Raw genomic sequence first — 19,512 nt, 5'->3', positions numbered from 1 at the left:
ACCTGGGTGAATTGTAATTAGAATGGCAGATGTGATTCAGCATAAGCAATTGTCAAGTGTTGTACACAGGGACAAAAAATCCCAACTTCACATATATACATTTGGGGTCCAAACGGGAAGTGACTGAGCAGGAAAGAGATCTAGGGGTTGTAGCAGCTAGCCTGATTGAATTCTTCATGGTAGATGCCACCCACTGTGCACCGCAATGTGTCTGGCATTCTCTTGTCACTCTGCTCTGTTAGCTAGCAGCACTAAGTAACAGAGATTTCAGCCGTGGGGGGTTCTGCCCTTGTTTTGCTATTCCAAAATGATTTGCCTTGTAAAACATTATCATCCCACTGCTCTCCCAAAAAGGAATGATAGACATGCTCATCGACCCTTAGTGGTAGCTGTTTGTTAACTCATGCAATTATTCTTGGAACAAAGACACACTGCCAAGCAATTTTAGGGCTTGCCAATATGGAGTGCTTATTTTAACTGGCAGTTTTCAGCTTTATGACAACAAGATACATTTCAGTCTGAGGAACTCATTAATAATGCTTCAATCCACAGGAGTCGTGTTTCTTATTTGGACTTGCTCAGTGCTGGTTGGTTTCTTTTCTTTGTGTGCCCTCTCTGAACTTGCCGTGCGCGAGATCCGAACCCCAGGGTTTGCAGTGACTCTGTGATATACTTTTGGCTGGGGGAGACACACAGCACCACCAGCAACTTCGCATCGCCCCCTAAGAAGAACAAACAAGACATACATATTCACAGATTTTTCCCCCCAATAAATTGCAAAGTGGATCTTGTCCATTTCACAAGGCAAAACATTTATTTAGGGTAGGGTTGGAAGGCTAAATAAACACTAATTTTAAGTAAGCTGCTGTGCAAAGCCATAATCTAACTCTGGCATGATTATCTATGTGCATCTCAATGTAAGAAGTGCACCCACCCTTTTATTTTTATGTGTTTCTAGCTGGAAGATGACTGAAATGGCTAGCAGGCCAGCCACAATGGCATGCACAGAAAACGACTGCATTCGAGGAAGAAGATTCCAGGGGCAGAACAATATTGGCGTATGCAGAAACAAAGGCGGCTCTTTCATATCTATATGACTGTATTTGTAGGTGTCTGCATCTGCAGGGGAGTGTTGGCAGAAGAGATAGTAAGACAGTGAGAAAATTGTACACCTCCGAATCAGAGTGCAAAGATTAAATTCCAGGGGCCTCGTAATGGAAGCCGTAGACCTAGTGGAAATTGCTGGGTTGTGTCTTTTAATAAGGCTGGTCCCACAAATGGTGTGGGGAGGGGAAATAGCAGCTTAAGTATAAAGTTAAATAAAGAACTTTGCTGGATTTAAGGAACATGCCAAAGGCGACACTCTTTCAAAAGTTTGAGTGAACCCAGGTTTCCTGATAATCACATTTTAAATTTGAGAGGACACTTTTCATTGTGTTCTCACCTCATGAAATTATAAATTTATTCATAATTTCACATTTTCCAGGAGCAGGATAGAAAAAACATGTATGCCTAGTAATGAAAGGTGGCTACACATGAACATCTCAGTTCACACAAGCACTGTTTTGGCCTTGTTTCAACCTGAGTATAGTTACTTCAGTCCTTTTCTCAGTTCATACTATATTGTTTAATGTTTCTGAATGCAAAAATCAAGTTCTTTGGCCTAATTAAGGGCTTGTGCACAAGATAAAGAAACAGCCAAATAGAATATGCCTATGCTAATTTTTGGCATGTGTGGAGAGGCTTTCATGTCTTTAGTAGCTACCAAACAGGTAAACCTTCAACAGGTGCAGCTTTTCTCACCAATGCAGTGCAATGGTGGACAAATCTTTACCTGTTGAATGCATGCTTGCTGCATAGCTGCCAAAGTTTGAAGAGTCATGCTTAAGCAGGGGGGAAAGCACACCCCAAAGCCAGAAGACTTCTGACTCAGCATCCTGTTTTATCACCATCTGGGTTTCTTGAATTTAACATCAAGGTGAGAAATATCTCACAGAGATGAATTTCAAACTGAATGGAAGGAAGGTTGAGCGCAGGAGCTATTAAAGCCAGCTTTCCTCACCTATGGAATCCTGAAGTAAATGGGTAAGTTTGCTGTTTCGATATGGCACATGAGAGCGCTGTTCTGATATGGCTCCAAGCACATCGGCCAAAGCAGACAAGCTGCGGTTAATGAAGGATGTCTCTCTCAGGACTGACCCGGTCACACCAGACATGCCTAGTGCACAGGAAAAGAAAACAGAGCAGTGAGAACAAGCACAACTCATGCTTCCAGACCACCTGGATATACAGTACATTTCTCATACAGAGGTTCTCATTACTTTTTGAAGTGATTCTACCAGGTCAACTTCATTTTATTTTAATACATTCACAAGGGGTGAAAGTTGGCACTGACGACATGGGACAAACCCACTTAAAATAAAACAAAACCTGTTTCAGCTGAATTGACCTCCCCCTCCCACAACCTACAGGGATACCTGAGGACCATTTTTCCTGAGGGGAGGAATTACAGATATGGAAAGAAAAAACAGACAAGCTTAGAGAGCCACTCACCATCTAACTCAGACTTCCTCGAACTCGGCCCTCCAGATGTTTTGAGACTACAATTCCCATCATCCCTAGACCAAAAACATCTGGAGGGTCCAGTTTGAGGAAGCCTGATCTAGCTTATAGTGTTTCTGCCGAGGTCTTTCCCTTCCCCACTGAAGGAGGAGATCTAGCTTTCAAAAAATACACCACAAATTAATAAACTTCCCCTTCTTCTTTTTTTAAAAGAAGCTTTTGTAGTCATTGCAATTTTTTGCTGTTTTATTATGAAGTTTTATTTAATATTTTGAAATGCTTTTTTATAAGTCGCCTTGTGACATTCACCTGAAAAGCATCGTGTATACATCTTAAATAAATAATAAGCCAATGTTGACTCTGATAAAGACATATATACCAGTCTCACAAGTTGATGATGATGATGACATTAAAATTAAATAGTCTAAATGGAAAAGCTGATGTGGTATAACTGACTTTATCCAAGCAAAAAAATGTCTTCCGGAAATTGAGCAGAGTTTAGGCTAAAATTCTAAACCCATTTACTTGGGAGTGAGTCCCACTGAACACAGATGGATTTAATTTTGAATAAACATGCTTAGGATTGCAGTGTTAACCTATTTATTATGTAAAATATTAGCGGAAACAAATTGGCGATAATCACTGCAGTTCATTAATGCTGCCGAGTGGTGCCACCTGGAGATCTGGTCTTTCAAAAGAACAGACCAGCAAATGGCTGCCCTCAAGAAGCAGTGGAAACATCACAGGATTGCTCAACTGTATATTGGCTAAAAAGGGGGGGGGGAGTAGAAGAAAGCTTTAACACCCACAACAAATAATATGTGTATCTTTTAATAGTTTTTTTTTAATGTGACCAGTGAATAGAACTCTTGGCAGCAACGTAAAGAGCTCTTTCATAACATAGGTTCAGTTTTCAAAACATTATTTCTGGAATGTTGCATTTGACTGAGAGGCTTTTCTTGGTAAGGAAGCTTGTCCTTTAGGAAATAAATAATCAGGTTTCTGAAAGGACTGTGTTTGAAGAGGAAGAAAGCATGGGGGAGGGGGGAGGAAGCCAAAGAAAACAGAAAATTGCTTACAGGATGCATCAACATCCCTCCTGGTATTGTTTTTCATAAGGAGGTTGATCTGGACAAATATTTGATGTATTTAAATCATTTGTGAGCTTTAAATTGCAGGCATTCCTAGGTGGTTTAGCACCAGAAAGGTAATACCTATTAAGCAGCAGCCTGAACAAACTTTGTGCTGAACTGTGACTGTGCATCAAGGTAGGAGAGGAACTGGGGAATTCAGGCCCCTCTTAACAGCTATGTCATCAAGTGCCCCCTTTGCTTATGCTCCAAGATCAGTGACAGTCAGGAGCCGGGCCTTAAATTTAGGCAAAACGACAGTTCAATGCAATACCAATCAAAAATTAAAATTAATGGCTACTCTTTTTTAAACAACAACAACTGCTAAGGCCTTTTGGCACTAGAAAGTTTTTGAAAGATGCCTGAAAGTCAAAAGTGAGGACGCCTGCAGAATCTCTATTCAAAGAGTATATGGCATGCATTATTGCTAATGGACAAAGTAAATCCCACTTTGCTCCAAAACTACCCAAGAAAGCTCATTGTATTGTAGGGGTTGGGAACTGAATCTGACCATGGGCCAGATACTTAGCTGCCCCGAGGATCAAATCTGACAGGTGTGTGGTTGCACCCATCACCTGATGCCATAATGATATCAGGTGACTGACACCCGTCAGTTGAACAATGCTAAGGGCAACTTCTTCTGAATATGTGATTTCACTGCCAATTAGCTTATTGGTGTTGGGGGCAAAGCTTCAAAGATGCCTTGAAGTCCATGGAGAGGGGAGAATCCATCCTAAAAATGGAGTATTTCCCCCTTTATGGTTTGAATACAAAACACTTCCTCTAGAGACGGAAGCTGCTACAAATTTTCATGCAACATGTCACTGGTATTTGGTAAATTACTAACTAAATACTCAATTTAGGAAGGGTGGGGAATATTTGGTACTAGGGCCTCTACCCAGACCAGCTTTTAAAGATCAGGAAAGAGGGCATCAATGGATTCTAGGAAAAATGGAAGAGGGGGAGTTAAAAGGCAAATGACTCTGGTGTGATATGGAATGCATCAAAACACAAAAGGTAATTTAGCAAGTTTAGGAGCCCCACTTGGGAGCTCTGGAGCTGTTCTTTGCAGGCAAAACTCTTTATGGATCTCAAGTAACCAGTCGACACTCAACAGGCACACGGGCCTGACATTAACAGTTTAACCAGATCCATTTCAGATGTGGTCCTTGGAGCAGAACATGTTGTCCACAGATTCTACATGCACTAGCTAAATTTAATCAATGCAAACTGATCCCAAGGTAGGTTTCCACCTTCACAAGTGTGAACATGTTTTGTCCCAAAGGCTACTTTACCAGCACATTCACTGCCAGCCAAATCCACCAGCTGCAGTTTCGTTCTCATTCGCTTAAGTTTTTCTGTAGAGTCATTGAAAAACAGCGTCGGAGAAGAAGCTCTAGAAGGAAGGGAGGGCTTGTCATCTTTCACTGAGCAAGGAGAAGTGAGGAAATGTTTTTTACCCATCTTTGGACTAGAACGGTCACCTGCCCAGGGAGTTGCTGGGTGAAGGAAAGAAAAATAATGAGAAAAGTTTATTTCTGACCCCGCAGAAGCAAAGTAAGACATGCAGGAGGGGTGGGGAATCTGTTCAGTTCAGTTTCTGGGTTAGGACTAAGGGTGGATCCAGTAATTATAACAGTTTATAATATTATTTTATTATAGTTCCATTTTTGTGATGGAATTCTATAGAAATGAGCTGTCTAGGCCTTTGACTAGAAGAGGAGGGGTATAAATTTAATAAACCTAACTTAAAACTGGAAAAGCAGGAGTCATGAGATGTACACTATACAATGTAGTGTATAGCTAGGAAGGAGCACCCACATGTTAGTCCCAGAATTTCTCCTAGCCAGTGGCTCTCAGGTTTTTCTCCAGCTTGAATTTAAATAATAGGAAATGGTTGCAGCGAGTTTCAGCTTGGAATTCAATGTCAGCATTAAAGCAGACTAGCCAATTGCATTTCTGATCTGGTTTAAAGGCTAGATATGAAGTAAAAGCAAAGCAAATACTTTGTATGGGTAGTGGCTTCCATGACAATCCTAGAGGTATTCTAGAAATAGGCAACTTACCCAAGTTATCCTCTGAGTCAGCCTTTGTGGTTACTGTCAAGGTTATCACAAGATGAGAACGAGAGGAATGAGCGTGGACAAGTGTCGGGTGTTTGACTCTCAGTTGTAAGCCCTTATTAACTAGTTCCAAAAACTCCACAGCATCTTCAACAGGCCTTACAAAACAAAACATTTTTGCAGGATTTTTAAAAATGCTGCAATTTAAGCATGAGTACAGATCTGCTCACTTCCCCAGGGATCTCATATTGTCCTAAATATTGTTTCCATTTCCCCACCACCACCTAAAGCATCTGTACTAAAACTGCATATTTTATATGGTGCATTTATAAAACAACTAAGTTATTAAGATACAGGGGTCAATTTTATACCTTGATGCTTTGATTTAAATTGCAACAATCATGGTCAATGATAAACAACATCTGGGTAACTATGAATAACATTTTGACAGTTTTAGGTGTCAATCTTGAATACTTTCATTGTCCATCAAAACACTATAGTTTTGTACAACTGTAATTTAGATTAATAACAGTGGAACCATCTTTTGCAACACAAATTCTGAGGACATTCCTGCAACAGTATTCATTTAATTTAACCAAGAACAGGATGAGGAAATCCAGATTTGAGAAGCTCAAAAGGAAGCACAGGCCATGCAGAAAAACCGTATCTACATCTAAGATGAATGAATGTATGTATTTAAAAGAAATCTCAGGATTTCTGTTCGTCCTGGGAACCTGGCACAGAGAGAGATTAAAGGTGAAACAGACGTCGCTAAACATGCAAAAACAATTGCAGTGCATGGTTCATCTTGTTTCCTCCCTGCTTTGAGTTATGCACAGCACCTCCAACTGAAATGCAGGGTTTAACAGGAATTGTGAAACAACCTAATTATATGGAGACTGTCGGCTGTTAAAAAAAGATAATATTGTATGATGTGTTGCCAGCTACAAACTAGCATTTCAGTCTGGAGAGAGCATCACTCTTCTGTCATGGATGCCAACCCAAATAAAACTGGTCAGATTTTTCTCATCACTTTTTCTGACTTTGCACTAGTTAGATTTGTTTTCTAAACTAATTTTTCCTAAGTACTAGTTACAGGTAGGTAGTTGTATTGGTCTGCCATAGTCAAAACAAAATAAAAGAATTCCTTACAGTAGAACCTTAGAGACCAACTAAGTTTGTTATTGGTATGAGCTTTCATGTGCATGGTATCTGGAGAAGTGTGCATACTCATGAAAGCTCATACGAATAACAAACTTAGTTGGTCTCTAAGGTGCTACTGGAAGGAATTATTTTATTTATTTTCCTATGTAGTGAGACTTAGCTATTCATATGTCCCAAATATCATCCGAATACCTAATAATACCCAAGAAAGAAGAAATGTCATTGAGAAACTGACAGCACACCAACATTTAGAAAGAGGAATTCTAAGTTTTTAACAGAATTTCAATTTTTCTGAAAAATTGAAGGAAGATGGGAGGAAGACCCTCCTCTGAGGAAGTCAGTGTCCTATTTTCATTACTGGAGGAGGAGATACCTCTCCCCTCAACTCTCAGACACTTCAATTTAAGGGTGCTGTATACCGTTGCCTGCATGCCAAATCAGCAGCTTGAAGACAGCATGAAAAGCATCTGCCACATGGGGTGGGAGACGGCTGCAAGTTTAGTTTCTGAGGAGTTACATTCTGGGTCCACATGGGAGTCAAATGGGACTAAATACCCATTGATTGGTATTACAGATTGCTCAATCTAAAAAAGAAAGAACTGGCTCTTATTTCAAAGGCAGCTCCCTTTCACCATGGTGGCAAACGTTCGCTCAGAGGGAACGTACTCAAAGGCTAAACGCAAAGAAAAGCACCCACCTGCTTTGCATACTCAAAAAAACCAAAGAGCACTTTTGGTTCCCACCGGATATCAACATGCTATTTCAGGTTGATATAGCATCAGGTTAGGAGAATGTAACCAATATGGTAGCCTATGTGGCAGAAGGTTTCAAGAACAAACTTCCAGCGTGCAATGTCTCCGAAGGAAAAGCACAACCATTCTTCCTTGGCTATAGATGAAACACTACTCAAAACCCCCATAACTTACTTTCGACTCTTTAGAATAAGGGTGGCCAGTCACCATGGTTCCCTTATTTTGTTTTGATTTGTCTTTCATTTTCCAGCTTTTTTGTATAAATACTTAATATTATGTGTTTATTAATGTTTTCCCTATATGCATTGAATTTAAGACACATTTTTTATACATCTAGCAGGATGGTGTATATATATATAGAGAGAGAGTGTGTGTGTCTTGGACACATAAACGTTTCTATAAAAGGAGCTTTCTCTTCCCCGAAATTTCTAAAAACTGCATAATAAAAAAACTGCAATAAAAGCAAAGCCTCCCAAACAATGGAAAGAAAAAGGGGATCTTATGCTTGCCAGTTTTCTACCACATGACACATATTCCAGCTTGCAGCAGATTTCTCCCTCGCTAAATCGCAGGACAAGGATGACTCAAGAGTGATACTACAGGCCTCAAGATTTCAAATACAAGCCATAAATTTATTGGACAGAAAGCATGGGCAATGAATTGTAGGAGGATCACAGAAGTTGAATACTTTAGTTAATTGACCTATGGCTGTGTGGAACTGGGGTAGGTCAATTTGGTGAGAAATATGATAAATAAGACTTTGGGAATCTATTACTTTGGTAAATTAGTTTTATCAAATGGCAACTGCCATCTTTCCTCATAATACACAAAATATAGGCTACAGTCACCGTATAGATTCTTTTAGTGAATTCTGTAGTCAGTGCTTAGCCACTGACCATGTTTGGATGACCATATCTTAGCTTATTTAGCTGAGATATGCAAGAGGAGCTTTTGAACTATTCCCTTTGCCAGGAACCAGATTAGATCAGAAAGTCTCTAATTAACCAGTTTCCTGTTTCATCTTAATTAGGAAATGATAGTTCCCAGCTTCAGAACAAACTAAAATATTAAGCCACAGCTTGAAGTTGGTATAATAGCCTGCCTTTTTCCAAAGCAGGTAGCCATGCTTTGGTTGATTAGAGGGTTCTTGGATTAAACATGGCTTGAGTGAAGGGGCTCCATGCATAACCAAAGGGTTGAGCAGATCTCAGTTTAATAAGCCAAAATATGATCATTCAAACCAAGTCAGACCCTTTCAGCCAATAAGAAATAAATGTAAGAGTTATCTCTTGGCAGAGCAAACCAAGAAGGAAAAATGTAACATGTGACCAGGCATTAGAAATTATGGTATTAGTTGATGACAACAGCTATGCTTTCTCAATATTGTGATAACTTGGTCTGCTCAGCTGTTACCTTGGGGTCCCTTCCAAATCTACAAAGTCTGATTTCCTCTTTCTCCTTCCAAATAAATCATGAATTTATTGTTTTAAAATTGGTTTTTATTACACTGAATCCTAAACTTTTTGTCCTTAGGTATAAACATTATGAAGAAAATCCACTGAACCAGAATATTAGACTTTAGAAATGTTCAGATCCCTGATTGCAGAAAGAGCCATTAAAAAAAAAATTCTCAGTGGTCCCCAATTTTCTGTGGGGTGATCAATTTATGCAGAATACAAAACCAAACGGAGGGAATTATGTCTGCTCAACCCTCCAGCACATTTGGTGTATTTTTAATCAAGGATTTTTGGCAATAATACAGAACCACATAAACAAAGCTTGAGTGGTTTGCTTATGTTAGTGAAACCCACAGACAAAAATACTGTCTTAAATTATCTCTTTTGTGGGTGTAGTATATTATAGTTTATGAAGGAAATAAAAGGTCTGTTGTGTCTGCCTTCTAGGCCTCCCCCCCCCAAAAAAGCATAAGAAATGCTTATGTTGTGTATTGTGACTACAGGAGTTTAAGAAGAGAGGGGGGAAATCACATTTCCACTGGGAATAAAAACAGTTATGGTTTTCTGTGGAATTTTACCATCTGAAACTGTTTTCAAAGCAAAAAAACAAAACAAAACCCTGAAACCCTTTCCTGCTTTCAACTATAATGAATTTCCAAGTATAGGCAAAGTTACAATATGTCCCCCTCCCCTCCCCGCCTAGAAAGCAAATAAGATTGAGACACTCCAAATCCTGAAAAACATTAGCTGGCAAGAGATCCCCAGGTGGGGGAACATTCAGAAAATATGTCTTAACACACACACACAAATAAAAAGGGGGTGGGCAGAAAAAGTCATATTGCAGTGATGCTAACAAGTAACAAATGAGTATGAAAAGCAAGTTGATCTTAACAATGTTATACAGATTAGCATTTTTTGTCACCAACACAGGCTGCATGACTTCTTGGTCACAGATGCATAAGAGTACTCACTCATGGGTAAGAAGTGGGATATCACTTTTTCCTTCCTTATTTGTGATTATGTCCCTTTTGACACCACTCATTCTTCCATAGCTGTCTTTGGCCAGAAGATCAAAAACTTCATTATTATATACTTCCACGACAGAAACCTCAACCCAATGGCTTCCTAGTGGCTTTTCTGAAAGGAGTCTGAAAAAGGAGTGGGGAGAGCTTTAGCGACTGAAACAAAACCCTGAATAAACTAGGCTTGTGATCTAGGGGATTATTAAAAGCCTGACTTAAGCGCTTATCTAAATACCCCACACTTCCTAACCATGAGCATGCATGAGAAACCCAGCCCATTATGCTGCGGCTGTGATATACTGGGACAACTCTGTTGACAATACGCTTCAGTTGCACAGGCTCCACAGTTGCAATATCTGTGCAAAAAGTACAACTTGAAAAGGAAACGAGATTTGTTGACGAAATTAGCAATGCCAACAACAACTGCAAGATCTTTAATGTTTACATTCCCAGCCAGCGGTGGAAGAAACTGTTTGGGTGCCAGGGGCGGGGCAAGCTGCCCATAGGGGCGGGGCACACCACAGGGCCTCCGGAGTCTGCCTGCCTCCTTCCACTCAGCCACCCTATAGCTGGGGCAGCAGGTGGACCGTTTGGGCAGCACAGAGCCTGCACGCACCCAAGCCACCACGTCTCTCTTAGGAGAGACGTGTGGCTCGGGCACACTGCAGGCCCCACGGTGAGTGCCAGCCGGCATTCTGTCACCCCCCTCAGTGGTGACACCCGGGGGGAGGACCACACCCACCACACCCCTTTCCTCTGCCCCTGTTCTCAGCCATTTCCAAATGGCATTGGTGGGTCATCAGGCTACTGCAGGCAATGAAGCAACAGATGACAAGCAAAGTTGCACTGTCCTGTGTATGAGAAATCCATCCTAGGTGCACATGGATGTAAAAGAGGCAGGCCTTACTGCACATGTGCAAGGGATTGAAAACATAGCATATTATGGGCTGTATCCCATGTTAGTCATACTCAGAGTAGATCCACTTAATGGACATGGCTCACTTAGGTCCATTAATTTCAAAGAGTCTACTCCAATTCGAACTTATTTGGATACAGCCCCGTGTCTCTAAACACCATTTAAAAATTCAAACAACCCCTAGATATGTAACGAAACCTTTCTGTGCCACAGACTTTACTTGTTTGCCCATACAACAGACTGCATGGTGGCTTAGAGTTCTTTCAATTCCTGCCCCCTCCCTATTTCACATATGGGACAACCAGAAGGGAATATTCACGATGAACTTATTACCAAGAATAAACCATTCTTAGGGACCCTGTGAGGATAAATGAGGTTATATTTACACTAACCAATTTTTTGCATGGTATTTTATAGTACCAGTAGCCCATGTAATTTGCTGTAATCTGTCCAGTTAATCTGGTTTTTGATACCAGTTACTTTCACTTTGATCAGAACATATTGGGTTAGACCCAAACATGCCCCTTTGTAAGTGAAATAGAAGAGGAGTTTGGATTTGATATCCCACTTTATCACTACCCGAAGGAGTCTCAAAGCGGCTAACATTCTCCTTTCCCTTCCTCCCCCACAACAAACACTCTGTGAGGTGAGTGAGGCTGAGAGACTTCAAAGAAGTGTGACTGGCCCAAGGTCACCCAGCAGCTGCATGTGGAGGAGCGGAGACGCGAACCCGGTTCCCCAGATTACGAGTCTGCCGCTCTTAACCACTACACCACACTGGCTCGAGCAGAAGGGGTTTTCTCAAGGTGTATACTAGTGTAAAGTTTTATACGGGGTCTGTTAGCAACCAGGTATTGTGCAATCTCTTGCACAAGAGCTGAAGTCGTATGCTTGAGCTAAGTCTGTGTTGTGCAAAGTCTTCTACTAGCTCTTGTGCAATAGTTTACAGCACAGCACAACTACCAAAATTTATTCTGTTGGTGGATCTCTGGATGCAACTCATTATCTTTTCAACATACATTTCAGCCTATTTATGCACAAATGCCGTGATTCACCAGGCCTCAGTGACATAAACTCATTTCCATTTTAACTGCCAGTAATCCTGCATGCTCCTGGCTATATCTGAAGGGGCACGCGGCTTCCTGTGTGCACATCTGGCTTTTTTATTTTTTAAATAAGCCTGCCCCCAAAATTCAACGAACAGCCTCATAATTGTAAGAGAAGGAAGAACATATGTACAGTAAATGCACAAAGCCCTGACTGAGAACCACAAAGAACAATGAGGAAGGAGGGGAAATATCAGACATTGCAACAGAGATGGGCTTGTGCAGAAATACTCTGAAATAAGAATTGTAATTAATTTTGTATACTGAAAATAGAAAGAATTTGCCATCAACTGATTTATCTGTGCATATTGATGATTGGCTTAAATGTCTACTCTGGCATTTTCTAAATGGGCTTTCATAATTATTTAAAATTAAAAGCCACAGGAAATGAAGTCCCACCCTTTTTGTCTTTCCATTCCATGGATTACTCAGAGTACTGAGATCCACCAGTCATTGGGTTGGTGACCACAGGAGAGCAGGAATCCTCCATAATGGTCCTGAAGTTGTGGAACACTCTGTGTGAGAGATGAACCTATTAAGACTGCATTTAGCTTTTTTCTGCTTCTCGTCTCCCTGGCTGCAACTGCTGTACTGCACATTGAGAAACTCTGAATTGAGAGGAAGATACTAAATGGACTAAACAGATGAAATAAATAAATATAACACTGTCATCTGCTGTCATTCATACCTGAATACTTCTTCACTAGCTCTAGGAATAATTCCTAAGTCTTGCTCGTCTTCCATGGAGAAAGTGAAATTACTCTCAGACTGTGGACCCAACATTGTGTGTGTTTTCCCGCTTCCAGTCTGTCCGTAAGCCATAATGCACACATTGTACCTGCAAAGAAGAAAAGCAAGATTCTCAAAGCCAACAGCTACTATTGATCGAAGCTGGAAACTGTTGAGAAGAAAATTCATTTTCCAGCTTTCTAATAACTTCACACAAAAGTTCACAGAACTTCCTAATTCAAAAACACTGCAATATACGCTCTCTCTCCATCCACCCCTCCTGGAAATTCCACAGTGGGGAGAAGAAATCCACTTGGAATGGATGGGCAAAATCCATTTTTTCCTTCCCTTCTATGGAGAAAACAGGAAAATGGGAGCGGGGTGGGGGAAGCAAGGGAGGGCAGAAGCGAGGACAGACAATTGCTCCAGAACAGGGCTGTTTCCTTTTGTAACAAGTCCTTGGTTTACTTTTGATGGAGGCAAGTTGTGGAATACAATTTAGCAGGCACAGAACTCTGCAGGATCATCTGGAAGGACGCTTTCAGCTCGTGATATAGGCCAGTTTAAGGTTAAGTGTTGCTGGGAAGGGATACTTTTCAAGAGCTCTCTGCAATCTCAGGAGCATTCTCTGCTCTTTAAATGGAAGCCTAGTAGCAGTACATTTGAAGTTAGATATGCCTTGCAGCCAGGATTTTCACATAGCTAGAATGTGTGTGTGTGTGTGTGTGTGTGTGTGTGTGTGTGTGTGAGAGAGAGAGAGAGAGAGAGAGAGAGAGGGAGGCATAACATTACATTGCTCAATCCCTCATAAACTTTTGAAACTAGTTTTTTACCATTTCAAATGAAACAGACATTGTGAGCAAAACATTTATGGCACAGCTAGAACTGTATTGTACAGCTCACAAGATTTAACAGGCCATCCCTGCCCCAATATAAGATTCCACCTTTTCCCATTGTTTTGACCCAGATTGCAAAACTCAGCTGAACATTTAATTTAGATAGTTTTGCCTTTTTACGATATCTCCTGGCGGTGAGAGATGAGGAGCATGCTTGTATATCATACAGAGGATCTGGTCCTGGGAAAGGGATAAGAATCTACAAGGTATTGCAGATCCAGCATTGTGAACTCAGGAAGCAGAAACCACATATTCAAGCTCTTTTCTGAAAGTAAGGCTAGGCACTCCTTGAAGAAGAAAAAAATAGTAAGCTCCTTTTATGTGCCGTTGTTTATTTGGACCAGTTTGTGAATCATAACTGCCTATTGAGAGAGAGGGATCCAGAATTTAATCTAAGATGTGGAGAGAACCACTACATCCAATTCCACTATACTTCAAACAGGTTAGTTCCAGATGACTGTCAAAATTTAAAACATCCAGCATCAACCACACAATTCCCCCCACTCCCGCTTACACCTTTAGTGCAGAAATGTTCACCAGCTTTCTCATAAGGTGATGTTACAGATCACTCATGGCTCATACCACAAACGGTCAGAAGAGGCAGCAAGCTCAAAGTCAAAACACTGCGCCTGTTCCACATTTTACAGATGGGAGATTGATCAAAAACATGGCTGGTAGAGGGACCTCATCTTTTCCAGACAAACAATCTGCTTTTGTTTAAATGATGTGTCCTGAAAAGGCATGAAGTACTTTTGTTTCCAATAACAGAACATTTCCTGAAAGGCTGAAGGGGGGGAGAAGCAAAGGGGGGGAAAGCCATGTTTCAGGGAACCTATTTTAAACAGAAACTGGCTTAAGGCGGAAGATGCTTCCCTAATCTGTGTGCATAACTGCACTGGAGTTAGCAGAAAACTTGGTAGTAGGAATTTTGGAAAGAGCATTTAACACCTCCTCCCCTCCCTTCTAGGACACAGTGCTGTTGTTTTCTAAATGGACCCAAAAGAGGCAACTTATGGATCCCTATAGCAAGACACCAGATTTGCTGTTTCTTCTGATGGTCTTTAATTCATCATAGTTTTAATGTACCATATCAAAGTCTAGGAGAAAAGAAGGACTCCCTACTTTTGTGGCAGGTGCATTAACTCCTTGGTAGGGTTTACGCCTTTGTGTTCTTTCTCTCTCTCTATAAGAAACAGACTATCTTTGAGAATGTTGCTACTCTGTTAGAAGCACTTCCCTTCCCTTTTCAACTCACCCATCCAACAGAGATGTTAGCAAAGGGGCTACATCTGCAAACACTGTCACTTGAGAATCAGAAGCACTGTAAACTCTGTAGATGTAAAATACAAATCAGTCATTGTGGCAAAATGGTCTGGGAATGTTTGCAGTGAAGAAAGAAGAACAAAGAACAGAGCAGAGCATTATTCACTGAAATCTCCAATATTGTGAAACCATTTCTTCAGGAGCACTAAGATCTATGGAAGGGAATTACTCACGCCTATTCTTAAGCTGGTTTAGACATCAGGAAATTAAACAAAGTTGAGCCACAATTCTATTCCAGTAGCCAGATGCAAGGAGTCTAAAGTGTTCTGGACATTGCCAAGGAGGACCTTGTCAAATCCTAGCTATTTCTAGAGACACAGACTAGGCTGTGATATGTTTTCATTCAGTCCCCCCTCCCCACTGTTTTATTTTAATGTCTGCACACAGAAGCATGTTACTTGGATTCTAGCTTCATTTTTAACATCTGTGCTGTGGTGGCTTTGCTGAGATTTTGGAAGGAATTCTGTGGCTGGGGGCGGGGAGGCCTACAGTTAGGTACAATAGTTATGACCAAGTTGGTACTTTTGCAAGAATCTAGATGATGTATATGGATCAGTCAGTATTCATCAACACCCGGCTTGCCTTCCATGGTGGGGAAGTAAGTGGAATATCGTATGGCTGCTTTATATCATATGGTCGCCACACCACACTGGAAATAGACCGATGTGAATTCAGATTATGGGCCAACACAACGTCAGAGGCTTGCTGCAGAGCTCATGATGATGTGGGACAAATAGGAATGGGGGAGAAATTTAATTCAGTTTGCATTTCAATGTGAACCTATCTAATGCCACAGCTTCCTGAACAATAAGCAAACCGAAACACAGCCAACTTTATAAATTGGCACTCCTCTGAATTTTGCAATGGACTTTTGCTGCCAAGAAATGTGTACAAAGGGTAAAGTGTACATGAAATGCGTTTACTAACAAAGCTAAAACCAAAAATGCATTTTATTAGGGAAAACTGCTTGGCAAAAATGCATATATCAGGAAAAGGTGCTTACAAAAATGTGCATATTAGGAAAAATGTGTACTAAAATGCCGATGACAATTCATGAGGATTAAAAAAACCAAAAAACCCTTACAAACAGATGTGGAGAACTGAACTTAATACTGCAAAAATGAGAAACTTGAGAGAAACCTAAACTGACAGCCACCCATCCCTAAAGACAAAATGGTAATTTAACACCATGCGATTATTAGGTAGCTGCCCAAGGTAATAAGACAACATAGTCTTCAAGAGCTGATCTCTGCTAGGAATGCCATGGGTTCAAATGAGTGATTGCCACTTAAAACTCTCAGTAATAGGACACAGCAGCAGTATGTGTTTTAGGGTTAGTGCAATATTTAATGGGGGCAAGTTTTCCCAAAACTATTGAGAGTATTCACAGGATAAAACTTTACTTTCTTAAATACCAGTACATTTTCTAAGGGGTTATGCTTGCATGATGATATGGAACTTGCTTCATTAAGGTTCTGTCTGATGGATGTTTAAATGGGATGTAATTAGGCACACTAGCTTCATTTTGTGTCAATGAACAATTCAGATCTGCTTTCCTGCTCCAGTTAATGAACGCAAAGCAATCTCAAGCGACTTGCTCGTGCAAAATGACATTGGTCTACCTCCCTCTTCCAGCCACATGCTCTTTAATGTTAATTTGGTCCTGAACATTGAAAGCCGTTTTTAGTTTGTTTCATTATTGTTTTATTTACTATCCACTAATAAAAGTATCTGAAAAAAACAAAATACTGAAAAGCTGTATCTTTTTTTCCTGCTGAAATAGAACCAAGCATTTCGACATTTATTAGTTCCACTAAAAAGCTGCTAAAAAAATAGACATTTGAAGTTCATAAGAACCATATGCTCTTCTGCTTATAAGAATAAGCTGCGTGGGGACACTGAAAAACACACTTCCAAGAGCTACATTCTTTGAAAGGATTTACTATTCTAACCTTCATCTTTTTGGGCGGGTGGTGGGGAAGGAACTAAACACACACTGCTGCACATATGGCATGTTCTGTAAAGGTAAAAGGGTAAAAGACTCCTGGATGGTTTAGTCCAGTCAAAGGCGACTATGGGGTTGCGGTGCTCATCTTACTTTCAGGCCAAGGGAGCCAGTGTTTGTCCACAGACAGCTTTCCAGGCCATGTGGCCAGCATGACTAAACCACTTTTGGAGCAATGGGACATGATGACGAGTGCCAGAGCACACGGAAACGACGTGTAAAAATATTTTGAACTGGTAACACAGTCTCCTGTACTAAAATATAAAGAACTGGGTCCTTCATCCATACAAATTGATCAGGGAGGCACTACCCATGACAGGAATATAAGGCAGCTGGATCTTGGCATAGTAATATTTTTCAGTTGTTATCAGAAAATGAAATACTTAGAATGTGTGAAGACATTTATTTACTGGTAAATAGCACTGGTAAAAAGCACTAAATAAGCTGAATAGGACAACTATTTCTAACCCATTAACTGAGGGCAGATACCAAAATATGTGTATGTTTGGTTGTTATCCCCATGCATCGATCTACAGTGGTACCTCGGGTTACATACGCTTCAGGTTACATACGCTTCAGGTTACAGACTCTGCTAACCCAGAAATAGTACCTCGGGTTAAGAACTTTGCTTCAGGATGAGAACAGAAATTGTGCTCCGGCAGCAGGAGGCCCCATTAGCTAAAGTGGTGCTTCAGGTTAAGAACGGGCCTCCGGAACAAATTAAGTACTTGACCTGAGGTTCCACTGTATTGGCATTTTAAGCCACACTGTTCCCTAAATCCACTTATATTATCACTGTCCCCTATGTGACTGCAATAGTAATAGCTCCATGGGGAAACATCATGGAGAAACAGCATGTATGTGAAGGGAATCTTCATCTGAGCACCAGATTAACCCTAGTGACAACAATCTACTTTTCAAATATAGAAGAATAAAACATTTCTTCCTTCAGAGAGAATTCAGCATTTCATTTTGTTTCATAGTTGTAAGTCTTGAAGATTCATGAGGAAGGAGCAAATGCAAGATGTCTTCAGAACAGTAAGAGTCCCATTATCAACTTGTATTAAAAATCATATATATTTAAGTCAAAGCCACAATGGTTCTCAAGACCACCCACCTTTCATACTGGAACGTCTTGTTTATCAAAGCATGACCGGGACGGTTGCATTTTACAAAGATGGTTTCCTAACGGAAAACAAGGGTGGTAACAATTAAAACATATACATCATATAAGTCTAAACGAAAAGAAAATGTATGCTTAAAGGTTCACCACAAAGTGGGATGTTTAGACCTTCCAAACTGCAAAAACCACATAGCCATATCCTGCCTTTAATATATGGTTCCTCAACGGCACAATCTGGAGGGGTGGGAGTGCAGTGAATGAGCACTTGGGCTGCCACACACACAGCTGTATGCAGTTGGTCCATCTAGCAGAAATCTGAATAGCAACAAGAGAGATGAATAGATAGCCCAATATCTATACCCATATCCAAAGTATGCTTTCTCAGCACTCAGAAAGGACAGGGGGTTTCATCCAAACTTTTGAATTTGTGTTGTGGAATCTATCAGTTTAATCCTAAGTAATTTTTTTGAAAGCCAATTAGAGAGGAAAGCCTGAAAATACATTTCTACTTGTTGTGGGGATGATAACAACAAGAAACAAGAGCACCCCCTCAAGTAAGAGGCATTGCTCTTGTGGCACTTCTCTCGTGACTTATATTCTATGGAATTAAACCTGCTGTTTGGGGAAGTATTTGTCCTACTGCTTATATTATATAGCATCTCAGCCAACAGAAGCCGTGCACAGGGGAGTAACTTTAATTGCTGAAAATGGCACAGGAGGGAAGTGTTAAACTCACTTTCCCTATGCTGCTGTAGTTCAGTCCTGATACGGCAGTCCTTGTTTTAACAGAGATGTGACCAGTCCAACTACATTTTTGAATTGTGCAGTGTAAGTTTGACTCTAGATTATTATGCTATGGGTTAGCTGGCTGGCATGTTGAACAAGGTAATCGCAGTTGAGTCATCATGCTGTCACTTGGGCATCGTATTCTTAGAACTTCCATTGAGTCACATTCACACAATATCAGTTAAAGTGCTGAGTCATGTCTAAGTTATGTCTGAGTAAACATGCATGAGATTGCACTGTAAATACCACATGAAAACACACACATGTTTCTGTGACCTCCAGTTTACTATCAGTATGAAACCAGCTCTTTTCCATCCTTGCCACGAACAATGATGCTCTCTCATATGGAATGGGCTAGATCAGTAGACTTCAATCTTTTACCCAAACAGTAAATCAGTAGTGGATCAGCAGTGTGTCCTGACCCACCAGTAGAAGACTCTTCATCTACACATCTCCCAACCTATCTGCATATGCCGAG

The 19,512-nt window shown here is 40.6% G+C and overlaps 1 protein-coding gene across 2 annotated transcripts in view; it reads right to left on the bottom strand.

The window, feature by feature from the left end:
* Positions 1-442: 442 nt before the first annotated feature.
* The window catches only part of KIF25 (kinesin family member 25), a 37,115-nt gene continuing 18,045 nt past the window's right edge, over positions 443-19,512 (bottom strand). For both annotated transcript variants that reach the window (XM_083732492.1, XM_083732491.1), the window contains 8 exons: positions 18,243-18,310; positions 15,053-15,127; positions 12,861-13,010; positions 10,100-10,276; positions 5,759-5,913; positions 4,988-5,191; positions 2,063-2,218; positions 443-722 (listed from right to left, as the gene is read on the bottom strand). In XM_083732492.1, coding sequence (XP_083588618.1) covers positions 565-722; positions 2,063-2,218; positions 4,988-5,191; positions 5,759-5,913; positions 10,100-10,276; positions 12,861-13,010; positions 15,053-15,127; positions 18,243-18,310 — 1,143 coding nt within the window. In that variant the 3' untranslated portion in view covers positions 443-564. The remainder of the gene's footprint in view (positions 723-2,062; positions 2,219-4,987; positions 5,192-5,758; positions 5,914-10,099; positions 10,277-12,860; positions 13,011-15,052; positions 15,128-18,242; positions 18,311-19,512) is intronic.

The sequence above is a fragment of the Podarcis gaigeae genome, assembly GCF_964106915.1.
Source record: "Podarcis gaigeae genome assembly, chromosome: 3".
In the NCBI taxonomy this organism is placed as follows: domain Eukaryota; kingdom Metazoa; phylum Chordata; class Lepidosauria; order Squamata; family Lacertidae; genus Podarcis; species Podarcis gaigeae.
Note: the sequence above shows the minus strand (reverse complement) of the source record. Positions and strands in the feature narration are given on the sequence as shown.